General features: G+C 46.4%; 1 protein-coding gene across 1 annotated transcript in view; it reads right to left on the bottom strand.

Moving 5' to 3' along the window:
- SCFD2 (sec1 family domain containing 2) overlaps nucleotides 1-27,933 on the bottom strand; it is a 318,320-nt gene that overhangs the window by 29,083 nt on the left and 261,304 nt on the right. Inside the window, exon 6 of the mRNA XM_024573767.3 lies at nucleotides 11,412-11,557. Within this exon, the coding sequence (XP_024429535.2) occupies nucleotides 11,412-11,557 (146 nt within the window). The remainder of the gene's footprint in view (nucleotides 1-11,411; nucleotides 11,558-27,933) is intronic.

Below are 27,933 nucleotides of genomic sequence, written 5' to 3'. Positions count from 1 at the left end.
CTCTACCTAATACACAGAAATAAACACAGGGAGGCTGCCAAACTGAGGAGACAAAGAAACATGGCCCAAATGAAAGAACAGATCAACTCTCCAGGAAAAGAGCTAAATGAAATGGAGATAAGCAATCTACCAGATGCAGAGTTCAAAACCCTAGTTATAAGGGTGCTCAAGGAACTTAGTGAGGGCTTTACAACATTAAAAAGATCCAGTCAGAAGTGAAGGATACACTGATTGAAATAAAGAACAATTTGCAGGGAAAAACAGTAGAGTGGATGAAGCTGAGATTCAAATCAATGATATGGAGCATAAGAAAACAAAAAACAACCAATCAGAACAACAAGAAGAAAAAGAATCCCCCCCCCCCAAAAAAAAAGAGGATAGTATAAATAGCCTCTGGGAAAACTTTAAGAGGTCCAACATTTGCATCATAGGGGTGCTAGAAGAAGAAAATGAGCAAGAAATTAGAAATCTATTTGAAAAAATAATGAAAGAAAATTTCCCTAATTTTGTGAAGGAAGTAGACATGCAAGTCCAGGAAGCACAGAGAGTCCCAAACAAGATGCAAAGAGGCCCACTCCAAGACACATCATAATTAAAATGCCAAAGGTTAAACATAGAGAGAGAATCTTAAAAGCAACAAGAGAAAAGCAGTTAGTTACCTACAGGGGAGTTCCCATAAGACTGTCAGTTAATTTCTCCAAAGGGACTGGCAAGAAGTATTTAAAGTTAGGAAAAGCATGGACCTCCAGCCAAGATTGCTCTACCTAGCAAAGCTATCATTTAGAATCAAAGGGCAGATAAAGCGCTTCCCAGACAAGAAAAAACTAAAGGAGTTCATCATCACCAAACCATTATTATATGAAATGTTAAAGGGACCTATTTAGGGGAAAAGAGATCAAAACTATGAACAATAAAATGACAAAAAAAATATAATTCTATCAACAATTGAATCTAAAAAACAAACTAAGCAAACAAGAAGAACAGAAACAGAATCATGGATACAGAGAGTGTTTTGATGGTTGTCAGATGGGTGGGGAGTGTGGGGGAATGGGTGAAGAGGTGAAGGGATTAAGAAGTACAAATAGGTAGTTACAGAATAGCCATGGGTATGTAAAGTACAGTATAGGAAATGGAGTAGCCAAGGAATTTATACACATGACCCAGGGACACGAACAATGGTGTGGGGATTGCCTGAGGGAGTGGGGCTGCTAGGAGGAGGTGGGCAAAGGGGAAAAATCAGGACAACTCTAATAGTATAATCAATAAAATATAATAAAAAGAAAAGAGAGGACAGAGTATGCCCTACACCCTATAAGAACAACAAAAAAGTTGTTGCTGTCTGTCGGAGGCCCCCCCCTGCAGGAAGGGAGAGGAGTGACCCTGAAAAGGGCTCACACAGGAACGAGGGGGTTTGTCCTCCAGCTGCAACACCACACTCAGCACCAGCTCCACTGCGAGGCTCCGTGAACCGGAAGTGATGCATGGCTCCAGTGGCGTGGGGAGGGGTTGGGGATCTCCCTCTCTCCCTTGCTCCACTCAGCGAAGCTCTGGGGAGTGAAGGACCCAGGAGGAAACGCCCGCTGAGGTTGGGTTCCCCTTGCACAGTGAGGACAGACTTGGAAGTGCTATCCCGGAAGCACCTTCATTCTTGGGACCTTGTGATCATTGCATGTTATTGGGGAAGGCTCTAAATCTTTTTTATTTTTTTACAGTATGTAGGTAACATTTATTTGGAATGAAGACAGAAACCACAATCTAAAAACAAAAAAGTAACAGATAAACACATGACATAATTGAGAAAAATAACAAATACTTTTATTAACTGCTTGGCATACTTCTATAATACGCATTTCTTACATTTCCGGGCTGCATTCCCTCTATTTCTCTTTTCATATAACAGCACTTTGGAATATCATTTTCCATAGGGAGATGCGATAGTTCTTCAGCGACTGTCTCTCAGCTTCGTACCTGCTCTTCTGTTCCCAGTTCTGTGATGCTGGGCTGAGGCTCAGCAAACACTGGTGCTTTGAAATCTGGGTCACTGGACTCGGCCCATGGGGGGAGCCTGGAAGGTGGGAAACGCAAGAGGCAAGCCTGCTCATCCCCGTCTACTTGCCGTTCCTGCCAGCGTCACCCCAGCAGTGGCCGCTCACCACCTGAGGCTGTCCCTTCTCCAGACTTTTAAGTCATAGGATCCAATAAATCACTTTGCTTGTTTAAGCCAGTTTGAGATTTTTTTCTATTTTTACTTGTACCCAAAAGCACACTAAATACTCTAAGTATTATTAATTTAAAAAGACACTGATAGGTTTTGCCAGTTAAATATTATGTAGAAAAGGCCTCTAAATTCTTTATCACAACCAAGCTCAGAACAACTAAATCACATTGTGCATTTAATTAGCGCAGTTTGGAAAAGACTTGATCAGGTGCAAAGCGGTACTTGTTTCGTGACTTCTTGGCAAACACATTTCTTAGATTTTCTAATTAGGGTTTTAATGATGAGAACCTTGGGCTCCTTCCTCTCAGCCACTTAGCTAGGGTTGCTCTGCGCCCCAAATCCTGTCACTGCAATCTGACTGGAATGAACCGCTCTGGCTGTGACTTCTAGAGGAGAAGCCTCTGACTGTCATGGAATTTTCTGTTCAGCCAGCAGCTACCCTCTGCTCGCTGCTGAGCAAAGCAGCACAGAGACGGCGGTGATAGGGGAGGCAGATGTCCGCCCTAGCGCCCAGCTCCAAGTTTTCCTCACACGTCAGAAAGCGCCGGAGGGGAGGTCAGCCGCATAGTTTGCCTCATTAAGAGGGTTAACCTCAGTAACTTCATTTTCCTAATTGAACATTCTCTGCAGTTCACCTTTTTTTGGGGGTGGGGGGCAGTGGAATTAAAAACACAAATTCATCCTTTCCTTTCCTTGCTGGTCATCTACTTCTTGCTTATACGACACCCGTGTGTGTTGGCAATAGGGGTCCGTGCCTCTCACCGTGGTCCAGACACCAGGCTCCTGCTATTGAGTGGCCCCGCCACTCCTCCGAAAGGCACTGGGACCCCTCTCTGAAGCCGCTGCAGCTCCAGCAGAGGATGAAAGAGTAGGGAGGGTTTCCCGAGAGACTTTTATGGGCTCAGCCCGAAAGTGATCTGTATCACTTCTACCATAATTCATCGGCCAGAGTTAGTCACAAACCTACATTTACCTGCAAGGGAATCTGGAAAATGTGGCCTAACTGTGCCCGGGAGGAAAAAGAAATGGAGTTTGGGTTCCATTTAGCATTGTCTCTGCCACAGACACACTGTAAAGTCTGGGCTGAAACTTTTATGTAATTATTTCCTTAACGACTGGCAAGTTGCATGTTTAGGTGAAGTATTATTAAACCCCTTTTCCCTTCTGCATAAGAATTTGACCTTTGGTTAACTTTTTAGCTCTGTTTCCCTGGAAACCTGATAAGGGAAGAATGTCAAACTCCAGCCAGGCAAGATTGCTTATGATAAAAATGACCCCTGCTTGGTAAGCTGCATTAGACTGGGAGAACTATAAATACTGCAGAGAAAGCCAATCTCGGGGCTTCTCTGAGTAAGATGACTCTCGTGCAACTGGCATAACCGGCACGCGCCCTGGGAGAACCCTGGAAGCTGCGCCTGCGGAGCTGTTCCAGAGAAACCGCCTCCTATGGGATATGAAGTTTTTAAGCCAGGGAAGTGCCACCCCCAACCCCCACGCCCATCCCCCCGCGAGTCTAGTTCCCACCCTCCTGAGCTGTTACCTCACGACCAAACTGAATAGCTTCTGGGTAGCTGTGTGGGCTGCTTCCACTCCAGGGAAGAAAACTGCCCGCTGCTTCCCGAGTGTGCTCCTGTCCCGGGCGGACTGGTGCTGAGTGGGGGCTATGACCCAGAGGCGGCTTACTCATTGGGCACAGAACACACAGTGCCTGCCTAGGACCCATGAGACTTCTAGGGACCCGTGAACATGTGTTAATTTCTTTTAAAATCAGAAAAAAGAGATTAACTTTTAGATCAAAGAAAATGTTTTGATATATAATAGTATTTGTATATTTGTCTCTACACCAATGCAGTTGTATAATAAACTTTTTCATATATTTTTTTTTTATAGAGGAAGGGGACCACAGAGGCAAAGCTGCCCAGGGCCATGAAAATCATAATGTACGATCTTCATAATGTATGACCCTGTGTGACTGCCTCCTGAGGTTGCCTGATGGTTTATTGGAGTCCAGAGAGACCCCGATGGGTATTATATGTGAAATTGTTAGTTTCAAGAATTGGTCTTATACCAGAAACTCTCTCTCTCTTTTCTTTAAGTGGCCATTCTCTCTTCCAGAACAGAGTGGGCTTTTAAAAATGCCCATACAAAATGCTTCTGTCTGTGTCCCTGGCTATTCTTTGGTGGCGAAGACAATGTGTGATTAGGTCTAGAAGACTCTTTTATTGACCCGATTCTAGCTCTCGAAGAAAAGTGTTGCGCACGGCAGCAGTTTCTGACAGTATGCGTAAGTCAGAGATGGTTTCGAGGAACTAGTTTACCTCCAACATCTTCTTGAATTCGGTGCACGTTAGTTAAAGATGGCCCAGGGTATCGGTTTCCAGGAAAACCTGAACTGTTGCCACAACCATGTCCCGTCAGTCAAGGCTGCTGACCTTGGTTTTGCTGGTTGGTGTGGGTGCAGCTAGGGATTCTCTCAGTCCTGCTCCTGAAGAGGCTTCTCCCTTTTCTGCAGAACTGACTCTGAACAACTAACTTCTCTGGAAAACTAAGCTTGTAGAGAGAACATTCATTAGTTTCAATCAAAGACTGCACAGAAAAACATCTGTTCAAAAGTGCTCCTGGCTTTGACTCTTCCATGGCTTACGTGGTTTTATTTTTTGCTATACTGAAAGATTTTTTCTCCTTTTATCTTCTGAAAGAAAATGGTTTGCCCTGCAGATTAAAACAGTGGTTTATTTGTCTGTCTGTTTATGCATCTATCTATCCATCCATTCATTTATCCTTCACCCTAGAAGATTACGTAACATTTTTTAAGCATAGTTTATTGATTATTCTATTACAGTTGTCCCAGTTTTTCCCCCTTTGCCCCTCTCCGCCCAGTTCCCCCATTCCCTCCAGTGACACTCCCCCCCCGGCCCCGTCCCACCACTGCCCCTGCTTAGTTCATGTCCATGGGTTGTGCATGTAACTTCTTTGGCTTCCCCATTGTCTGTACTGTTCTTAACCTCCCCCTGTCCATTTTGTGCCTACCAATTATGTATCTAAATCCCTGTACCTTTCCCCCCATTCTCCCCCTTCCGCCCCTCCCAGCTGATAACCCTTCTTGTGATCTCCATATCAATGATTCTATTCCTGTTGTAGTTGTTTGCTTAGTTTGCTTTTGTTTTTGTTTTTTAGATTCAGTTGTTGATGGTTGTGAGTTTGTTGTCATTTAAATGTTCATAATTTTGATCTTCTTTTTCCTAAATAAGTCCCTTTTATATTTCATATAATAAGGGCTTGGTGATGATGAACTCCTTTGGTTTTACCCTCCCTGGGAAGCACTTTATCTGCCCTTCCATTCTAAATGATAGCTTTGCTGGATAGAGTCATCTTGGATGCAGGTCCTTGCCTTTCATGACTATGAATACTTTTTTCCAGACCCTTCTTGCCTGCAAAGTTTCTTTTGAGAAGTCTGCCGATAATCTCATGGGAACTCCTTTGTAGTTAACTCTCTGCTTTTTTCTTGCTGCTTTTAAGATTCTCTCTTTATCTTTAACTTTTGCATTTTAATTATGATCTGTCTTGGTGTGGACCTCTTTGTGTTCACCTCGTTTGGGACTGTCTGTGCTTCCTGGCCTTGTATGTCTATTTTCTTTGCCAAATTAGGGAAGTTTTCTTTTAATTATTTTTTTCAAATGAGTTTTCAATTTCTTGCTCTTCCTCTTCTCCCCATGATTTGGATGTTGGCACAGTTGGAGATGTCCCAGCATCTTCTTAAACTCTCCTCATTTTATTTGAATTTTTGTTTCTTTGTTTTATTCTGGTTGAATGTTTATTTCTTCCTTATGTTCCAAATCACTGATTTGAATCCAGGCTTTCTTCCCTTCACTGTTGGTTTCCTTTGGATATTTCTTTATTTCTCTTAGTAGAGCCTTCATTTCTCCCCTTGTGCTTTTGCTGTGTTCAATAAGATCTTTGAGCATTCTGACCACCAGTGTTTTGAACTCTGTGTCTGATAGGTTGTCTGTCTTCGTATCGCTTAATTGTTTTTCTGGGGTTCTGTTCCTTCATTTGGGCCATATTTCTTGGTCTCCTGATTTCAGCATCCTCCCTGTGTCTGTGTACTAGATAGAACGGCTTTGATTCCGTTTTAGTGCACCTATTAAATTCTACATGGTGGAGCCTCATGCATTCGCCAGGGCAGGGCAACCATGGCTCCATTTGTGGGGGCAGGATTAAAGAGGGGACAATGCCACTGCTGGCTGACTTCTGGGGGCTTGCCCGGCCCTCACTCTGTTCCCAGTCACTTCACCCACTTCCTGTATGCGACTGGCACCCCTTCAGCTGCTGTCCTGGTTGTGGTTCCCAGGGTGGGTGGGTTTGCACATGTACCAGCAGTGTCTTCCGCTGCCCCAACCCCCACTGGATTTACAGCCAGAAGTTATGCAGCTTTATTTCTCCCACGCTACAGCCCTGGGCTGTGTGGTCTGGCCTGGGGCTGGGCTCGCTGGCTCACAAGGTGTCCACCTGATTTTTATCCACCACACGTGAATGTGGGGCTGCCTGATCTGGTAGCCGCGGCCTCGCTGCCACTCCACCCCGGCTGGCAGCCACCACTCTGAGTCCTCTCTGCCCTGACTCCCCATTTCTGGCCCTCCTACCCATCTGGATGAATATAGCTTCTTTAAATACTTGGTTGTCGGACTTCTGTCAAACACCCAGTTCTGGGTGTTTTTTTGGGTGATTTCCTGGCAGTTCTGGGTGTTTTTCATTTTAAGTTAGTTGTGTTCCTTCTCATGGTTGTACAATGAGGTGAGGCGTGTCTACCTATGCCTCCATCTTGACTGGAAGCCTACTTTAGAAATTTTGAGTGTAGTCCCTTCAATTTCAATATGAGGACACCAAAGCCCAAAGCTATGGCCTAATTTGCATAAGTTCACAAAGGCATTTAGAATAGACTAAAGGACAGAGCCAAGTTTCCTTGACCCCAGTGTAGTCCTGTTTCATGCTGATCCTTTCAAAATGAACACTAGCTGGTCCAGGGTTAGGTAGATGAAATCAGGAGGAAGAACAGAGTTCAGCACTTGGAAAAGAACAGCTGGTGGCCAGGGCCGGGGGCTGTTGGCAGAGACTGGGCCTCCAGACTGTTCAGAGAGCCATATTTCACCAGGCCCAAGATGAATCAAGCCTCCTTGGGTACTGCTGGCTCTAAATGCTCTTGTTTAACATGCCAGAGGCACACAAGACAGTAGGCATCTGTGGAAAGTTTTCCCCAGTACAACACAGCCCTTGGAGACCTCTGCCAAAGCAAGTCATGCAAGAGCCACACGATATTTTTTTCTGCAAGGGCTCATAAGCTCCTGGCGCTGAGACATCTGCCTAATATCCTGCTGCTGCTGTGGCTGAGGGACTGCAGCACGTCAAACACTGTGGCGTTTGGGAAGGAGGTTAAAGCTCCCATGGAACTGGAAGAGTTGCAGCAAGAAATGAAAGCATAAAAGACTTGCTGCGATAGCAACACCGGGGCTTAGGTTTCTCCTGGTCATCAGTCTACGAACAAACACAACCTTTCCAAACACACTGGTGTCAGCAATCAGCCCTTACCATACACAGCCGCTAACAGGACAGTCAGCTGGAGGACGGCACCCCTTCTGTGTAGCCCACCTCCTTCGCAAAAGCAAGGACAAAGTGCGACAAAAGGCAATAAAGAGAAAGCATGTTTTGTCCTTTCAACAATTTTGTCCTTTACAGCAACTGCTGTAATGTCAGCTCCTGTCCTAGAGTTTTATATGTATTAAGTCACCTAATCCTTACAGCATCTGTACAAGGGAGCTGCCATTATTAGCTCCTTCTTACAGAGGAGGAACCGGGCACAGAGAGGTGAAGTGACTTGCCTAAGGTAAACAGAGCTAGTAGGGGGCAGAGATGGGCTGTGATCCCAAAAGCTTGGAGTCTAAAGACTGTCTGTTAAACTCTGTGCTACCCTCCCTTCCACTAAAAATTAAGAACATAGAAATGCTATTCTGGATGAGACCCACAGTCCAGGACTTATCCTTCCACCCACCTACCCACCCACAAGGTGGCAAGCATTGAGCTGGGCTCTGCAGATACCGTGGTGAGCAAGCTCAGGAGCTGTCTCCAGCTTTGGCGGTATGTTCTTCCAGGCGAGAGCTCTCAGGGCAGCCTCTGGGTCCCCAACACCCACTCTCCTGACTGTGGCACAGGTACCGGTTCCCCTGGAGGGCCAGGCCTGTGTTAATGCTCTGGACTCATTTCTGGAAGCCCAGTCTAGATCACACTCCTCTGGCGCTTCCAGAGATTTTATATGTACTTAATCCCTTGTATGAAATCACAGTCTCCTTAAAATGATAAGAGTGATGTCTGCTTTCTGCATCTGAACTGTGACGGACACATTTTCCTAAAGGGCTAAAAGGTGGAGGTTAAACAAGAGGTGGCTCTAGGGCAAACAAAGGAAAGAGGAGTGGCTCTGAGAGGCAGCAGGTGTGCATCAGAGCAGGTGAGAGGTGTGGTGGGGGGAGGCTGGGGCGGGGCGGGGCAGGGCCCTGAGATCCAGGGGAAAGAGCCCAGGTCTGCGACACTGCTCAGCGCTGGGACAGCCACCCAGGGCCAGACCGGGTCTAGTGCTTTCCCAGGTGTTCTGGGGATCCAACTGCTCCACTAGCTTCTGTGTAGAAACAGCATGGAAATAGGTAGAAAGCACATATTTTTCCTGGAGCCACAGGACTGAGGACCTGATTGGGAGGAGAAGCGGATAGAAATTTGCCCAGCCAAGACCTATCGTCAAAACTAGGCACAACTGGACTCTGATTTAGGTCTGGAGAAGTGTCCTCTTCTAATTACACACACTTTGTGTCCCATCAAACCCTCCGACACGCAATAAAGATGTATGTAATGCATGCAAGATGCACCCAACAAATATTTATTAAGCATCTACTACATGCAAGATACCAGTCTGGTCGCTGAGGATGTGGCAGTGAGCAAACCACATCAAAATCTCTGTCCGTACAGGACTTACGTCTGTGATTTAAAGCTTCTTTAAATTTGAAAAATACTGACAACTCAGAACAGGTAAAATCTACCCACAATTCCAGCGAGATCTTTTTCTCTGTATGTGTGAATATGGAGCAAGAAGCCAGAGGCCCTCCTGTCCATCCGATCCTCCCCGTCCCCCACAAGGTAACAATTACAAATTTTTTCCCAAAACTTTAGGACCAATTAAATATACATACTGATATACTTTTTATCATTATTTTTTTAACCAAAATAGAATATGCTTTATAGAATCATGTGTGTTTTCCACCTACTAGATCGTGCACCTCTGTTGAAATTCCCCAAGAAGCAAAGCCTGAGACATGGGTTCAAACATGCTGTCTGCTCAGAACATGCAGATCTATCCCATTCATTTTAATGGTTGCACAGCATTTCACTATGTGTTTATGTCATTATTCATTTAATCCCCTCGAAATACACACACACACTGCCCCCCTTCCCCCTTGTCCCCACATCCCACTCACGGGCACTTAGGGTATGTGCTACAAGGGGACGCTCATTCTCCAAAGGCCGTGGCCGCAGGGCAGGGACCTGGGGTCTGGGGGAGCGACAGCATGGGCAGCAGGCAGACAACGCCCAGGAGACCCATGGTCGCCCTCATCATGCCCGAGATTTACAGTCACACGTATTTATGTGACGTCGGCCGAACAATCGCCGTGATGATCATCGTGTCGTGGAAAGACCTCATTAATTTAGTGGTTTGTTTTCCCCTTGCCAACTACAGCAGCGACTTCTTGACATTCTCTGGTATAAATTTCATCATATATGACCAGTTCTCTCATGTCTTATAGAACTAGTCCATACTATACTATGTAAGATTGCTGTTTTTTAATGGCAAAACTACATATAATTAATTATCAGAGTGACTTTATCTGTGTTTTGTGGTAGAGGTGTTTTTAGATCACTGAATAAAGGGTGGGAACTCATGTTTCTTTCTAAGTTGAGCGCTGGTTTCTGAGGTCTTTAAGTCCCGGTGGGTGAGTTCAGATGCCCGCCGGCACCATCAATCAGTGCCTCTATAGCCTCCAGGAGGACCGTGGTGCAGTAGGGGGTGGCTTTTGTACTGGCTGCAAAGGCATGGCACCTGGCCCTTGTCATCTGCATGCCTGTGGCAGGTCACTGGGCCTTCCTAGATCTTGGGATAATGACACCTCTGGCTTATTTGTCATGAGAGCCAAAGGACAACCGAATGCAGGGGTGCTCTTTAAGTACCGGCGCCCCCATGACTGTATGGGAGGGCGAATCTGGCTTTGCCAGGCTGGGGTGGGTAACCTTCACTCTTGCTGACGTGCCTGCCCAAGAAAGGCAGCACCCTGAAGCTGAACCCCTCGCTGTGTCATCATGGATTTTACTGAAGGTTTCACGGGGAGGTGGAGGAGAAGGTTCCTTCACACACCTCAGAGCAACACTTAATGATCTCCCCCATCAGAAACATCTGTTCTTCCTTGACAGCTCCTTTTGGCCACGGGAACCTGAGTTCTACCTCCTGCTGCCTCCAACAGTGAGGGCCCAGCCCCGATGGCTCCAGTCTTTCTTCACTCCTTAAACTTCCCTTTGGGTCTTTCCATGGTTGCTCCCTGCTGAGTTTTCACAGAGCAATTGCTCCTTTATTCAGGGATTCTCATACCATCTTCCCACTCACTAGTCAAATACCTGCTCCCTCTTAGAGGGCAGTGGGGGAATTTTGAATAACAAATGCTTTTGCTATCACAAACTTTTTTTCATTGCCACAGTTCTATGAGGAGATTTTATTATTCTAATTGCCCAAAATGTTTAGAGACGGCTCAGATCCAGAAACTTGGGAATCACCTAAGGACACCTCTCATCAGACACCTGTAGTAACTGGGGGCAAGGAGGTGAGGGGCTTTCCTCAGGTGATGGACTAAGTCTGAGACAGGGCCACTGTCGAAAGCGCAGCTGTCCCTCCTCGGCACTCACCTGATACACCCAGCCTGCTGTACAAAGGAATCGACAGGCTTTTAGACTCAGGGGACCTGGAGCTCTGAACTGGAAAGGGACTTGGAGTTCATCTAGGACAAATCCCTCATTTTAGAGAGGTTAAAATGGAAATTTTTTTGTAGTCTGAATCCTACAAATGCAACGCAGATGAAATGGTTATTTTTAAAACATATGTACTTGCCTGGTGGGTATGATTTGCAGGAACATACACAGACTTAAACTGTTTCAGGAGATTCCGAGCGCCAGCAACATCCCGCAGCGAAGCAAAGAGTTCATCCACGGCGACTTTGGCGAGGTGAAACGTCAGGTTAGCTGAAGAGTCACAGCCTGAAACAATGCAGAGATGTTTTCTTGGGTGAGCAAATCTTTAAATGAAGTTTTAATCATGACAGCTTGAGCTTGATGTAACACAGTTGGGGTTTTTTTTAACCCTATTTCCTCCTGGCAGTTCACTAAGTGGGCTGTTTCAATCATCCACGGGCAACGAAACATATTGAGTATAAATGCCTTTGACAGAACAGAACTCAGAGTTGCCTGGGATCGCAGCCACTGGCTCCGGTGCCTAGACTGCAGAAGCTTCACAGAGAGAAAGCTCCCCAGGATCTGCTGTCTTTCAGGACACAGCTCTGAGGAAATACGAGGAGACGCAGGCAGGAAAATACAGGAGAGTGCTGTGACGAACCTCTCTCACCTGAATTCCGCCGAGAGGTTCCCTAAAACAAAACAGCAAGACTAGAAAGACTACAGAGCTCTCCTCTAACAGAACTTGCAGGGATGGGCATCTTCCTAACGCACGAACAAAACACATGGCGTATTTCAAAAGGCAGCCGTTCAAAGCTGAGACAATGCAAGGGGGCCGAATGAGAAGACTGTTCTCAGCAAGGATTCTCTTTCTTTTAGAAATGTTTAATAGATGAATTTATTCTTTACCTTGTTAGAAGCTCATTCATAAGAGAGATGATTGTGGGTGAAGTCGGAAGTTAAAAAAATAAAGATTCAAGATGGGTATTTTTGACTCCGAAATACTGCATTAACTCATTGACCCTCAGGTCACTCACGAGAGAGGAGCTGTTATTTTCTGCATTTTAAGGATGGGGGTTAAGTAACACTCCTGTCAGCAGGTACCATCCACGCCTCTGCTTGGTAACTCTGGACGTCACCTGCAGGTGTGGGGGGACAGTTCCCTGCGTCCTCTGACTGCTTTGTACCTCAAATACCCGATGTGTGTGTGTCTCTGTTTCTCTGGCTCTTTGTCTTTGTGTCGCTTTTCTATCCGAGGGCTTTCTCTGGCTGTGGGAGCAGGCTGGGCTTCCCAGTGGGGCAGGCTGGGGAGGCAGCACTCAGACAAACAACCAGGTGTTCTCACCCCTTGGGGAACGATTCTGAACTATGGTCTCCACAGCTTTTCCTAGGGGCCCAGGCAGGACTGAGCCTCAGGTGCCCCTAACTTTAACTCACTCACTAAGGCCCCCTTTTTGGCCTTCTTCCTTCCTTCCCTGTCTCGCTTCCCTACTTTCTGACTGCTTCCTGGGATATCTTTCCAAATGCAGTGCCTGCACCCAAAGCCTCGTCTCAGGACACCGGAGCTCCACGGCCACTGGATCCTGACCCCTTCCTCAGATTTGAGAACCTGCTAAACAGCTCACAGCACTCAGGAAAGCACTCTGTTACTATTGTGGGTTTATCACAAAGGTTACAACTCAGGAACAGCCAAAGGAAAGAGATGCACAGGGTAAGGTGTGGGGTGGGGGTGCACTGGAGTGTTCATGCCCTCTTTAGCTGCTCCACCTTCCCTGAACCTCAGTGTGTTCATCAACCCAGAAGCTCTCCGAACCCTATTGTTTAGAGGTTATTATAGAGGTTTCATTACATTGGCATGACCGATCAAATTGTTGGCCATTGGTGATTAGCTCAACCTCCTCTGCCTGGAGGTTGGAGGTGGGGCTGAAAGCTCCAATTTTCTGAATATGTCTTGGTTTTCCTGGTGACCAGGCAGCCCCCATCCTGAAGCTACCTAGGGGCCCCGATTATCAGTGATCCCATTAGCACACACGACACTCTCACCACTCCAGACATTCCAAGGGCTTTAAGAGCTATGTGGTTGGAGCTGGACAAAGACCAGTGGATGTATTTTTTATTGTATCATAAAACTCCTCTGACTAGTCTTTTTCTCCTGGTTTCCAGAAATGTCCAGCTCATCGCCTTTAAAATCAATCAGAGCCTGGTCAAGCCCAGGGAGAGGAAGCCTCCCCATATTCAGTGAGCGATAGTGGGGCAGGGCAGGGGGTGTCAATGGAGGGAATTCAGGAAGTTTATGTGAACTCCCCAGAATTCTAGGCCAAGCTTTCTGAAAAGAAAAAAAAAAAGTGTGTCCTTTCTCAGGAGCATGTCCAAAACTTCCTCCTGGCTCTTAGAGAGGTTCATAACCGAGACGAATGAGACCCCCACAAGTACAGAGCATCTGTTGATGACACACCATGCTTGCCCTTGGTGGTACAGCTCTGGCTGAGGTTCGCCAGCTTGCGTTTTAGTCCACAATCAACCAGAAGAAACATGGGAAGGTGATAGCTGCCCGCTCTGTCATGTGGCTTCTTTCCTTAAACTCTCAGGCTAAACCATTTAACATAAGGGAAATTATATCAATTATACCTAAGTGCACTGCTCTTTCAAGTAAAAAAGGCATGAAAACATTACTAGTTCTAACACCATGCATAGTGTTCCAATTCCTCTAAAACACAGTTCAGACAATAGGCTGTTTTTAAATTTTAAAGTAATTAGTTTTCTAGAGAACAGAAAAATCAACTCAGTTTTTCATATGGTCTATTTCAAATTTTTGGAAATAAATATGATGTTCATCCATTAGTGGAATAGAATCATCTACTGGATTATAAATTACTGACAATTATAGATTACACATGGAAATTGTGGATTATGCGTTGGAATTAAGCAAAGGCTACAGAATTGCCAAGAGTGAGGTCACCTGCGGTGCAGGCTGTTTGACAAAACTGTTTACAGGTTGCCGCTATAGGAGCTCAAATGAACCTAAGAGGAAAATAAGACTGTCAAAGAAATTGTTGGAAGAAAAAGAAGAATTCCTAAATTTGCCAATAAGTAAAACGTTCCGGGAAGACAGCCGATTACCATCTGCGCAAGGGCAACTTCTGCACAGACCACCAACCCTCTGCAGCGTGTCCGTTATCGTTAAAGCAAGAGTTTCGCAGTGCACGTGTTTCGGGGACACCAGGCCATGTTTATCAGTCTCTCAGCATTTCTCATTATTATCTCAGTTTTCACCCAAAGCAGGATTTAGATTCATTTACCAAACCCTGCAATGAGAGTCACACACAGACTCACTTTGGAGATGTGGATCGGAGAGGACAAAGGACTCATGCAAGACCACATCACTATCCCTAGCAAGGTTGGGGTTCGAACTGTCCCTCTGGTCACAGACGGGAGCTCCTCCCTATGCCCTGCTTCCCCTCATTCAGAATCTCCTCTCTGAATGCAGCTCGTTCCAAATTCACGCTGCCACTAATAGCTAAGAGAGGAGGTGGGCGGAAAAGCTGTGAAATGCAATGAATTCTTTTCTGTGAAAACAGTGATAGCTATAATCACTGAACGCTCACTTAGGTTAGGCACTATTTGAAGAAGTCTATACATGTTAGCTCATTTACTCTCCGCAGCAACCCTGTAAGGTAGGTACTGTTATCATGCCCATTTTGTAGATGGGGAAACTGAGCCGTAGAGAAGTTAAATAACAAAGTCAGTCTACTAGTAAGTAGACAAGCTAAGATTCAAACCCTTGCAGACTAACTTGAGTTGGTTCTGTTAACCAACTGCTTTCTTTCACATGTGCCAAGACCACATACATAAAAGATCAAGAAAACACGTAATTCACTCTAAATAGTGAAGAGATGCCATTAAAATGTTGTGCCTTCTCCTTGCAAAGACCTGGGCCAGTCGCTGGCTGCGGACACTAACGGGGTGGTTTGCAGCTAGACCCCAGGCTCATCTTTTGTGGCCACACAAGGTGTGAGGCCTCCGGGGCTTGGCTGCACACTCTCCTTTGGGTCCCTGTAAGGTGCTGTATTCAGTTACTTCTAATAAGCCCCTGACAGCCAGTTCCATTAAACCAGCTTATGAGATAACAGTGTTTTGTAAAGGAACTCTTAAGTGTACCATTCCAGTCAATTCTCATTTAATTCACTTGGTTAAATAGATAATAAACCAGAAGGTGATCCTAGCCTTTAGCCAGGCACGATCTGTGTGCTTCAGTTGCCTGCTTCTTGATAAGGGAGGCCCCCCAATCCCTAGGGCACCCCTGTGTTCTCCTAAAATAGGGGATGACTCATGCCCCTGCAATGTCTTTCTCTGCAGGGCTTGGGCATCTCTAGGGCAGGGGTCCAGTTACTCCTCAGAGGAACAAAGTAGGGCTCCTGTGTCTGTGCCTACCCTTTCCCCGCTCCCCTCCCACCCGTCTCCACTTACTGAAGCCCCTTCACTCAGCAGAGCGAGAACAGTGGTTTCCATGGTTTTGCACACTGCGGGGACCCACACTTTCAGCAGCAATAAAGGTGAAATGGAGAGAAGGCTGAATCGCTTAACGACCCTCCTGGGATGGCTGTAATGAAGCCGTGCTTCTTACCCCAGTCTGGTTCCGCAGGTTTGGTTTTATTCCTTCGGTTCGAAGGAAAATAAAGCATCTTGTATCAGGAGGCTGCTGTGCCCAAGGCCTTCGCCTGGAGTGGAGCTACAGTGCCCTCATGTAAGGCCTTCCACTGCACACATGTACACACTCACACAAGCACGTAAGCAGGTCAAACGTACAGCATGCCACTTCTGTGGCCGGATAAAGCTGAAGGGCGTGGCGAAAATAGGATCTGAAATATGTTTCTCTATTTAGTGAGAGTACCCCCTCACAGTTCTCAAGGTCCCTCCCAGCTGACCGACAAGAACTAGGATCAAAAAATATTCGAGCCTGGTCAAGATTTCCTTTCTTATCTGGACCCGAGTTACTCAAGGCTGGCCTCCTCATCCCCGTACTGGCCCACAGGTTGAAAACTCCAGGCCCACTTTCCAGTCTGCATCCTGCCTTCCTGCCTCCCAGCAACCCCTGGCAGCAGGGGGCCCACCTCCACAAGCTCTGGGGGTGGTGAGAGAAAAGGTCAGCTTGGGAGTGCGCCTGGGCCAGAAAGGGCAGGGCGCCGGGAGGTCATGACCTCTCTCATCCATCCAGCTGCCTGACATCGCCTTTTCTCTCCTTTCAAACCATTGTTTTAAAGATGGAGTCTTTTCTCATGGTTCTCAATAAATGTTTGGTAAATAAGAGCAAAACCAAGGAAAATGGAAAACCAGATGAGTCTCAGCAAGTGTCGTCACATCCGAGATGCTCAGGGAGGCTGACTGTGTAACCACTCGTGAGACCGGCTGTGGCAGTCAGCACGTAAGCCACACTATGGCAGAAACCCCTTTTCCAAACACGCTGGGGACCAGGAGGTGCCTGAAGGCATGTAATGTCGGGGATCATGAAAATCAGTGTCACGCACAAGTGTAGATATATAAAATGTCATTTAAAATTAAAACATAAATGCCTGTTTTTTCTCTAATATTTTGAGGAAAGGCCAAGATTTTGTCTTTGAGTATTGTGTCCTGATGAGCATTCTTTTTTTTAAACCGTATGTTCCATGTAGAATTTCCCATTTTATTTTACTTAAAGTGGAACGAGATGCCAAAGACACCTGTAGCACAATCTGAGAGAATAATTCTTCTACATTTAACATGTTTTTTTCTCCTATAATCTTTTACAATCACCTTCTCACACCTAATTCAAAAGCATTTATAAAGTGCTTTACTGAGTCTTTCAAAAGCATTCCATTTGGTTTCCACCGAAACAATTTTCTTTTGAATTCATATTTCATCAGTGTGTGAGAACATTCAATTAAGGTTTGCAACTTAATGACAAGTACAAGTGGCATATGCAGGTTTGGAAACAAACCAGTCTTGGGAATGACACAGCTCACCCCGAAAGAGCAGGTGTGCCCAGGCACATGGAGATTGCTTCTGAGCGACGGGGCTCAGAGTTCTGGTACTGGTCTGCTTCACAGGGGATTGTGAAATGTCAGTTATTCTGATGAGAGGGGCATGTGGAGGCTGGTTGAGAACATGATATATAACAATAGATATAAAATTCACATTATAGCATATATAAATAAATTATACATATATTGGGGGTTCCATATTTACACAACAACTGTATCTGTCAGGTTTCTAATGTTTAATTGCCTAGTGTGACTTTTATTAAAAGCCGTTTTCTTTTAATTTTCAATTACAGTTGATGTACATTATTGTATTAGTGTCAGGTGTACACCCCGGTGATTAGACGTTATGTACCTTACTACATGACCGTCCTGATAAATCTCGCACCCATCTGGCGCCATACAAGGTTATTAGAACACTATTGACTATATTCCCTGTGCTGTACTTTACTTCCCTATGACTATCCTACAGTGTGACTTTCAAGGCTCTCTGATATAAAAAGTCAAGTCTCAGTTGTTGGATGCCAGGTCTTACAGGGATCACTTCCACATGGCAGGGGCCCCTCGGCAGGTGTGGCAGTAATGACACAGACTTGGATGATGTGTCAGTGACGCTGGCCTAACAAAGGAGATCAGTCAGCAATATCCAGGTGAGGCCAAAGGATCCAGGAAGGCCCACAAAGGCTGACGCCTTCCCGAAGTCCCTCCCTGAGTCTCCCCTCAGGCTCCCAGCACACACTGATCCCATGACCCCTTGGTTCACGGACTCCTACTCGGTATCCTGGAAGTTTCTAGCCTATGGCCTATAGTTATTGCTCAGATAACAAGGAGGAAAGCAGAGGAGGGATGGCAATAAGCTCAGCGGGAACAGGGGCTCTCCTTGGTTCACTGCTGACCTCCAGCCCAGGGCCTGGCTCCTGGAAGGCAGCCACTGACTAATCCTTAAACAAGTGAACAGGGGAATATGAGGGGTGGTAGGAAAAAGAGTTGAATCAGACCAGCATGCTCTAAAGCAACTGCACTGATTCCTGAGCAGATAAACTATCTCTGCAGGAAATTTCAAACAAAGAGCTCCCAGATGGTTTTGAGCAATTACAGCCTGCATGCGTAAGTGGATCACCTCCCAGAAAGGCTTCTTTAGAAGAGCAACCTCAATTGGCTGCATAAATTCTGGGGTGTTTTTCTTTAACAAGCAAAACTAAACTCTACATGGTTTACATATGCATAGATATGAGATAAAACTGTTTTAAATAGAAAGAGTGATAAATACAAACTTCAGTAAAGTGGGTACCTCTGGGGGGGTGGGTGGGTAAGCCACCCTGCGTGATAGAGTGGTAGGTTCATAGGTGTTTGTGGTATATTTATGCTTTATAACACGTCTAGTTCATATCCTCTTTTAAATGTAGCAGCTATCATCTTAAAAAATGTAATGAAACAAAAACCGGTCACACTACTTTTTAAGCCTCCAGCAAATTCAGCTTTCTCAAAAAGCTGAAGCAAGGACGAAATGACAGCTGAAATCTGTTATTAGTAGGCAGGTTGGGGACATGCGGTGGAGAGACGTGTGTAGTCACAAGAGGACGGGACTGCCCAGAATTCTGGCCTAAGCCCTGAGGCTCTTCGTGAGCAGACACGTGGGGAAGCCAGAAGGAAGGAAAACTGTCAGGAAAATGCTTTGGAACTTGCATTTCTAATGGCAGGGTGCAAGACTGAGGTGGCAGCAAGGCCCAGGAAGCAGGAGGGTGCAGGCAGTGGAACAAGCGGCCCCTTGAACTCTGCCGGTTCAGGAAGCACCAAGGAGGCCACAAAAAAGACAGTCCTGGATCATTGCAGAAACTAGGAGACAGCCCCAAATATTTCCAAACATTTCTCTCCAAAGTAGCTTTCCTGAGTGCCCTAACTATGCGAACATAGTTCCTCTATCTTAACCTTTTATGTGGTTAAATAGGGAGGCATCAAGGGCTTGGTAAAAATGGTTGTGACACTCACATTAAATAATACAATTGCCTACACTGATTATTAGGTTATCCTATGAAATCCATCTAAATCACCTTAGACAAGATCTTGAAGTTCAGTATTTGGAATAACTGAAATACCAGGTTTAAGGCTATTTCTTTAAAAAGGTAGGCATCAATTTGTGATTGGTCATATAATACCCCATTATTGGGCTATTACCATGAGAAAATGGGATCTTTCTCATATCGTTTCGGCTTTGGGTCCCCCTTTCCAGGAATGAAACCTGGTGGGGGAAATGCCCACACGGCCACCGACGCCAGAGCTCACGTCACAACCTGCCATTCGCGTTCCCGAGGAGGGCGGCATGCAGGCCCACGACAGCCACCACACACGAGCGTGCTCCCGAACCCAGCGTGCCTTCAAGTGCTTCCTCACAGGCTGTTTTATTCTGTTGCATTAATTCTATTGAATTGCCAACGTGCCATTTATGCCATCGTCCCCTTTGAAAGTGTGTTGACATTTCTGGTGGTTCGGAGTAGCTCGCTGTGGTTTGCTGGATGAGATCTCAGAGCTGGCTTGAGAGATTACCTGCATCTGGTTGTTTTCAAAAGCTGTGGGGTGGCAGAGCACCTGGGAGCCATGCTGCACCTCCTAGGACACTGTGACAAAACACTGCATTTGATCTTACTTTCCGAACTAGGGAAAACAAGCCCATGTTGAACATGTGGAAGGGCATCACCAAGCATGGCCGTGAGGTAAGCACAGCTGGCAGTTTTTACTATTAGTGTTTGCTTGTTCTTTTTGGGGTGCTACAAAAGCTGAAGCAGCAACATGGCTAAGAAAACACAGAATGGACGTAAACTTAGAGTGGGGAAAATTTGATCTGCTTGCACTATTTTCCTTCGACTTGTAAAAAGACTGCCATCACAGGACTTGCAGCAGCAGACAGCGTTCCCCGGTGCATAGCTGCAGAACCAGCGAGCTAGTCTGGCATTTGAGAGGTGGGAATGAAGCCCAGATGCTCCTTCCAGGGCTAGTCTGTCCCAAACCTGCTAGATGCTGATCCCGCCTGTCCTGCGGGAAGTGAGCCTGGTGTGCCACCGCCTGCAACCAGCCCTGTCCCTCATGACTTTCCACACTCCGCCCTCCCAGTTACCCGGCGCAAAGATGTGTGTGTGCTGGGGGAGGAGCAGTTTGAGCTGCAGCAGGAGCCCAGAGCCCCCTCCCCAACCCACCCCCAAGATGATCACCTGGAAGGCTTTCTGGAGGTGCCAGCAAAGAAGCAAGCTGAGAAGGACCACATCAAGGTGCACTATTTCTGCTCCTGTCTGAATCTTAGTCCAGGTCTTGTTGCTGCTTTTAAAAATAGTACCAAAGGTCCACTGTCCTTGAAGGATTTTTAAGAGTTAAGGTTACACTTTATTTGAGGAATGCCAATAAAATTGAGAGTGTGGGAATAATATGCGTCATTTCTGGCTGTCATATGTCACTGGAAAATGCTTTCTTATCCAAGTAACAATGAATAAATCATTCAAGTTTTGGCTTATCTGCCGATTACACAAACCTGTGCGACATCGATTGTCCATTTGTAGGAAAGAATGGAATCACAAGTCCAAATCACGGCCCACTTAAAAGCCGTTCAAATCACTGCCCGGCCCTCCTCTGCCTCTCCTTCTCCTTCTCATTCGCAGGAGTTTCTAAAAAAGTCTAACAGTCTCTTCCTTCCCATCATGCTCCTGGAGCCCCAGCAGCAGTGAGCTTGTCATCATGAGATTTGGAAGCATGCAGGGACGGTCACGTCTTTTTATCTATATTTTTGGGAAAGGCTAGGAGGCTGTTAATATGGACTCATTTTCTGATCTATTTGAGAAAAAGGAAAGAACAAAAGAGAAGCTTATTGGCCTAAAGTTTCTTTCATCCCTTTTGTTTCTTAAAAGAACAGAAGAACAAATGGTGTTTATTTTTCTTCTAGTAGCAGACAGATCAAATGAGACCCCTGCTCCCCCCCGCCTCCAACACACACAAAAATCGCCCTCGGCCGCAGTCTAAGGTTCCAGTGCACCTGTTGTTGCAAATCTCCATTGAACCGAGCCAGCATCGCTACGCCTGAAATATAAGCTCCCGCTAAATGAGGCCTCTTATCTATCACTTTTCTGTATTTTCTTTTGGAGGCAGCGTGGATTAGTGTGTGGGTGAGCCGTGCCTGGTTCAGAGACGGGACGAAGTCCAGCACAGGCTGCCGATGAGCCCACGGCATGGAGAAGGGTGAAAATACACCCTTCTTATCTTCCTCTGTTCTTTTGGAGGCAAGGAAGACCCTTGAGGGTGGATCCTGCAAAAGGAGGCAGAGGACCAGGAAAGCTCACAGGGAGGTGCCTCTACCTCCTGCAGCTCAGGGCTCAAGTTGCACTGAAGTGGGACTTGGGGTCTGGAATGGGCAGGAGAAGGCGGCTGTCCTCCCTGCCGCCCCAGCCCTGAGCATGGAGCCGGGCTTCCTGCTGGGGAGGAGAGAGCTGCCTCTGCAGCCGTCCAGGGCCTTCTTACCTGTCCCAACACCAATCCAGTCTTAAGCTCCTCTGGAGTATCTCACCCACCTCCTTCAAACTTTGATGGAGGTAGCTGCAGGGTGTTTTAAAGTGTCAACAGAAACGAATTATCAAAAGTCTTAAGGTTTCTAGGCTTTCACGTGCTTCTGGGCAGGAACATTCTTAATCCCACAGCTGCTTTCACAGTTACTCTCTGTCCCCCACTGATGAGGGGGCCTGGACACAGAGCTGGGACTCTTTCCCCCAAAGGACAAAGGAGAGTGCAGGGAGGAGTTGAAGAACCGGTTAGCTACGGCCAGCTCTCTGATTGCAAGGCAGAATATACATTTCAGCCCCGAGCAAAGGCAGAGCTGCTTGTCTTCCTGGAAGGGCAAGGGAGTCGAGAGAGACTAGAAACCAAAACTCCAGAATGGCTAGAATTTCTTTCTGGCCTCCGCCAGGGGAAGAAAAAAACGATCAACCCAGATGCTCCAGGTTGGTAACATTTGAATTCTCTCTTCACACACCAGACACCATCTACCTTCATTTCTTCCCCAAGTGCTTGCCTCCCTCCAGGTGGAAAAAATTGTGCTGATAGCGCTGGACTTGGTTTAACGAGCAGTCTTGTCGTCACAAAGGTTCCCTGTGAGCTCATAAAATGGGACAGTTCTTAGAACTGCAAGGGGTTTGGCACCTCATGCAGGACCAGGCACTGGGGAGGTGGTCAGTAAATCTAACAGGCGGCTAGATGCAAAATGGGTAATTCTTCTGAAAACAAAAAGCAAAAAACAAGCACACCCCACCCCAGGACAAACTCCCCCCAAACTCCATGGAGAATTGCTGGCTGTGGGTCAGGGCTTTGCGTTTCCAGAGGCAGGCTATGGTTGTCTGGTGGTGGGTTGAGAAAAGCCTCAGGGACTGATCTAGGCAGGAAATCTCTGAAGCAGCAACTCCTTGAAATAAGGTCCCACACAGCCATACACACCAGCAGGCGCTGAGCCCCTGTCCCAGCGTGTCGCATGTGCTGTTGCGGTCCACTCTACAGAACAGATGTTAAGAAAGGGCTGGAGAAATGTATGAGGATACAGTCCCGAGGGCAGTCCCAGCTACATTGTTTGTAACAGTGAAAACCTGGAATTAAACACCCATTAGTATGCGAGCAAAAACTGATGTCTTTGACCCACTGTTTATTGACAAAAGAAGATGCCTGTGCCACACTGTTAAGTGACAAAAGTAGATTGCTGCACAGTAGGCATAGTAGTATACATACCATTATGTATTTTTAGATACATACACACACCCACGTCCACACACGAATAAATATACACCCCCCCCCCGAATGCACACAATACATGTATATATTACGAACTGTTACTAGTCGTTATTCTTCCAGAATTTCATTGCCCAATGGAACATCTGCAATGATGGATACATTCTAGAAGCGTGTGGTCCAGTATGGTAGCCCCTCGCTATATATGGCTATTGAGCACTTTGAAATGTGGTTAGTGTGACTATGGAGTCTCAATTTTAAATTGCATTTTGTTTTAATTAATGTCATAGTCACATGTGGCTGCTGTATTAGACGGCGCAACTCCAGAATGTAAGCTGCATGAAGACAAAGATCTTTGTTTTAATCACTGATGTATTTGAACCTCCTAGAGTAGTGTTTGTGTCTGGCCCATATAGATGGTACTCAGTGATTACCTGGTGATCGCAACTATCAAAGGTTGTTATCTCCGGGATTATGGTACACCTCTACTTTCTACTTGACATAGTGCTGTTTTGTTTGATTTTTTAAAAAATAAGCATAAAGTTTCAGTTTTAAATGAGCAAAAGAGGAAAGATATTCCAGTTCAGAAAGCAATGCACATCAATTTCATGCCTTTCTTTTTCATGGCTGCACAAAGAGCCACTGCCTTTGGCCGGCGGGGAGAAGGGCTGGCCCCGGGCAGTGGTGCAATTTATTCCTGGCTACCTGGACTGACCTTCCCAAATGAACATCACTGAGCCCCACAGTTCCACCTGCCTCACCTGGCCACCTTATCCCTGATCCATGGCAGAAATCAGCCACTCAATTTCTTTTTTCACCCTTCAGTGTGGTCTATAGCTCTGAACAAGGCAAGAGCAGAGTCTATATTTCCAGTGGAGAAGAAAATCTGATGGAGAAAATCTGGTGAAAAAGACAGACTCTGCCATTACATGTGGGGTCAGGTACATTCTCTGCTGTTATTCAGAGGATCAGCCACCACCCTGATGAACACCACCTTTCTAAGTCAGTGAGGGTCTTCATATAAGACCCTAGGATACCTCATCTCTTCCCCTGGGAACCGTCCAATCTGTTTGCTTTGCCGAGCCCTGCCAGCACCCACGCAGTTCTCTCCACATGCCATGGAGGCTGCTGCTGCCCGGCCTGGACAGCGGGCTGGCCCCTGAGGCCCCTGTCCTACGTGTTCTTCCAGGTATCACCGTAGAAGCCAGCTCAAGCCCCGCCAGTCCTCTGCCTCCTTCGGCTCAGTGTCGGCTGGACCTGCATGTCCTGAACTTCAGCCCTTTCTTTATCACTTTCCATTCTGCCCCTTCTGTGCCCTGCCTGTTCCATTATTTACTCAGTCTTTTCTTGTAAGTTAACTTTAAATCAACTCAAGTATTTATTAGTTCTAGGTGAGCTGATCTGATGAGCTAATATTTACTCACTTTAGCGGGCAGCAGAAAACATATAGCTGTGAAGACAGAAAATTCAAGGTTGGTCAAGACAGCTTTAAGAGAAGGGAGCTCTCTAATTACTCCGAGAAAGTAATCAAGGATTAGGCTGGATTTTAAATTTCATGAGGGGAGAGTTCATTCGTTGATTGACTCAGCAAATATGTACTGAGCGCCTGACATGTGGCTCCATTCTAACTGAGAATGGGATACATGGCAAACAAAGCACATTTTGTCCTGGAGCAAACTTCTTTTGCCTTTCCCCACTGTGCCTACAAATGAGGATAATAGTTAACATTTACTGAGCACTTACCATGTGACAAGTACCATTCTAGGCACTTTATATGCATTAATTCACTTACTCCTCAGAACTACCCTATGGGGGAAGTGCGACCACCATCCCCATTTCACAGAGGAGAAAAATGAGGCACAGGGGGGTTGAGTAACTTGCCCAAGGCCACACAGCCGATCAATGGCAGAACCATAATTTGAACCCAGGCAGTCAGGACCCAGTGCCCAGACTCCTGAACGTTACATTTTACCACAGCAGGCAATCCATAAACAACCGAGTGATTACAGTAAGAAGTACAGCATAAGCATGGTAAAACAGCCCAAATTTAAGCGAAGAGCTAGGGTCCATTTCAATTCTGGCAAGCTTAAATTCTAGGTTGGTTTTGGAAAGAAAAGGGTTTTCATTACCCGCAAGTGCCCAATGATGCTAGGGCCAGCCAGTCGTCGGAACCCACCCACGAGCAGCGGCTCTGCTGCCTGTGGGCTCTGCTGCCTGTCGGGATGAGTCTTTGAGCCTGACTGCGACTCTGGAGCCCCAAGCTAATGGCTAACACCTAATCTCCTTAAAACAGTTCCTTCTCTAGAGAAGGCTATCCGCCACTCACCAGTACCATCTTACTGATGGTACATTTGCTCAACAGTCCTCACTCTGGATTTAGGTCAGAGTAACTCAAGATTTCATAGTTGTTTAAAGTCAACTCATCTCAAGTATCACTGCCATGGGTTGGGGTTCAACAATACCCCAAGTCTCCCCTTCCTGCCATGTGGTAGGATTACATGCTTCCCCAAATACGGTGGGACCATGGGGCTTACTCTGGGCAGTGAAATATGAGTGTTGGTGACACGTGCCACTTCCGAGCAGAAGCCTCTAAAACCCAATACGTGGTTACCACTTCCCTTCCACTTGCCTCGTCATCACAAAAGGCTCCAGAGAGAGGAGCCCTCAGGCTGCGTGGCCGAGCCCCACAGACCGAGGTGGACACAAAGCCCAGAGGAGAAACCAAGCATTGTTGGTTAAGCCACTGAGATTCTGGTGGTGTCAGATTTTAGCCCATCCTCACTGATACAAACACCAACTCTCCAATTTCTGGATGAAAAACAGGAAAATGAATGAAGAATCTATACAGCCAATTAGAAGGGAAATGAAAATGAACATTGACCTTTACTGTATTTTAGATTATTTCCTTGTTACATACCTCGTCTTCATGGCAGCACTGAGAAGTAGGTAGTACCTCCAGTTACTGACATGGAACCTGAGGATCAGAGAGGGAAGGGGACTTAGCTAAGGTTATATAGCTAGTAAGTGACAAAGGTAAGCTTCGCATTCAAGTCTGTCTGAAACCTCCACGTGTGCTATACTTTATACAAAAAGCACATGCAAGTAGATTACTCCGAGTCCAACGTCACTCAGTGAATATGTACAGCCCGGGTCTTTACGATGCCCCAGGCACTGCAACAGGACTCTCAGAGTGAATAGGACAGGCGTGGCCTCTGCCCTCCAGGAGCTGCCAGTGTAGCATAGGCTACAGACTAGTAAGGTGGCAATTTCAATACCGCTCAATGAGCTATTTCATCAGGGCAAGGATGGGGTGGGGGTTGGGGAGTATGCTGGAAGCCACGGAAGGGGAAAAAACAAACAAACAAAAAACTGAGAAGGGAAAGCTAGGAAAGCAAATGAGAAATGGTGGCCAGATAAAGATGTGCCATGAACGTAATTCTCGTCCTGCTCCGATTTGCACACATTTGGTGGGAACATGCCATCTGCCTTGCCCTGGCAGACACAACTATGGTGGCATGCTGCCACTGGCTAATGACATCAAAGACACCCGAGAAAGCTGAGAGAGGCAGCTCCACCCCACTGGTAACAGCAGTCCCCAGTCCAGTAGGCTCAGGAATTCCAACCCAAGCAGGGAGAACATTCCCTGGCGGCTGGCACCCCAACTCAAGAGGACTGAGGGCAGTTTGCTTGCTGGCCTTCCCTACTCATTTTTGATGTTCTGAGATATTCACCAGGCCTTGCACAGTGCCTGACATGCAACAGTCAACCAGAGCTGACTGGTCACCTGAGAGAATGAGCAGAAGCAGTGGGGGTAGAAAGGCATCGAAGGAAGTTTGGAGACTGTTGAGCACCAGTAGGTCTGAGACCCTTGACATCTGGTATTGGATTTCGGAATGACTCAGGCTTCTTCTGACTATACTCAGATATGCAGGTCTGAATTCTAAGCTTCAGAAGGAGACCGCTCCCATTTGGAAATTCAAAAATTAATGGCTGTGCTGGGTGAAAAGATTTCAGGGCCACACCTAGGCCCATAAGGTCTAAGGAAAAAAAGAAATCCTACTTTGGAAGCTAATGGCATGGTCTTGGTCTTTGGGCAGTTTAATAACCTGACTATAGAAAGCTTAATACTTCAAGTAGGAGATTTGAAGATGATCTGGAAGGACTCTTGCAACCCACAGATTCTAATGGCAGCTAGAAAGAGGCACATAGATGAAATAATAGGAAACATAATACTCTAGTCCTATGAGTTGACATTTCCGAAGGCCCTTAGTATCCCTGAGCCATACGATGATCTTTAAGGGTTCAGACTGGCTGCGATCTGTCCTGTGGCAACGGGCAAGGAAGTTCTGGTTGTAGGACAAAGGACTAAGGAGGAGAAGATGCAGACTGACAGAAAGTTGGGGAGGGAAGGGCATTTCAAGTGGTGGAAAGAGATCATGATGCTCTATGCGGGTAGAAGTGAGCACGTTCTACAGAGAGGGATGGGCAAGACCCCCGGCACGCCCTCCCCTCCGTTAGAGATGGCCTTCTGGATCCTGTATCTGGTAAACTCTTCCTTTCCTTGATAACCAGCTCAAAAGATACCTTTACCAGGCAACCTTCTTTGATTTCCCCAGGCCCTGGGTAGCAGTTTGCTGGTGCTGAGACCCTCTCTCCAAGCCCTTGAGTGACATTGTCAAGTCCTAGCAATTAGCCTCACACCCCTTCTTAGCACAGTTCTAGAAAGCTACTTCCAGCTGACTGAATTGATTAAACATATGTGTTCAGTACCTACTATGCACCAGCTAGTTTCTAGGAGACACATCTACAAATAAGCACCACGTCCCTGCTCCAGGGCTCTCACGTCTAGTAGAGAAGACAGACATAAGCAAATAGACATATAAGAGAGTAGACACGTGGCAGCTAGTGTGGTTGCTT

Source organism: Desmodus rotundus, chromosome 4 (genome assembly GCF_022682495.2).
Source record: "Desmodus rotundus isolate HL8 chromosome 4, HLdesRot8A.1, whole genome shotgun sequence".
Classification (NCBI taxonomy): Eukaryota; Metazoa; Chordata; class Mammalia; order Chiroptera; family Phyllostomidae; genus Desmodus; species Desmodus rotundus.
The sequence above is the reverse complement of the archived record's forward strand: the minus strand, read 5'-3'. Positions and strand labels throughout refer to the sequence as shown.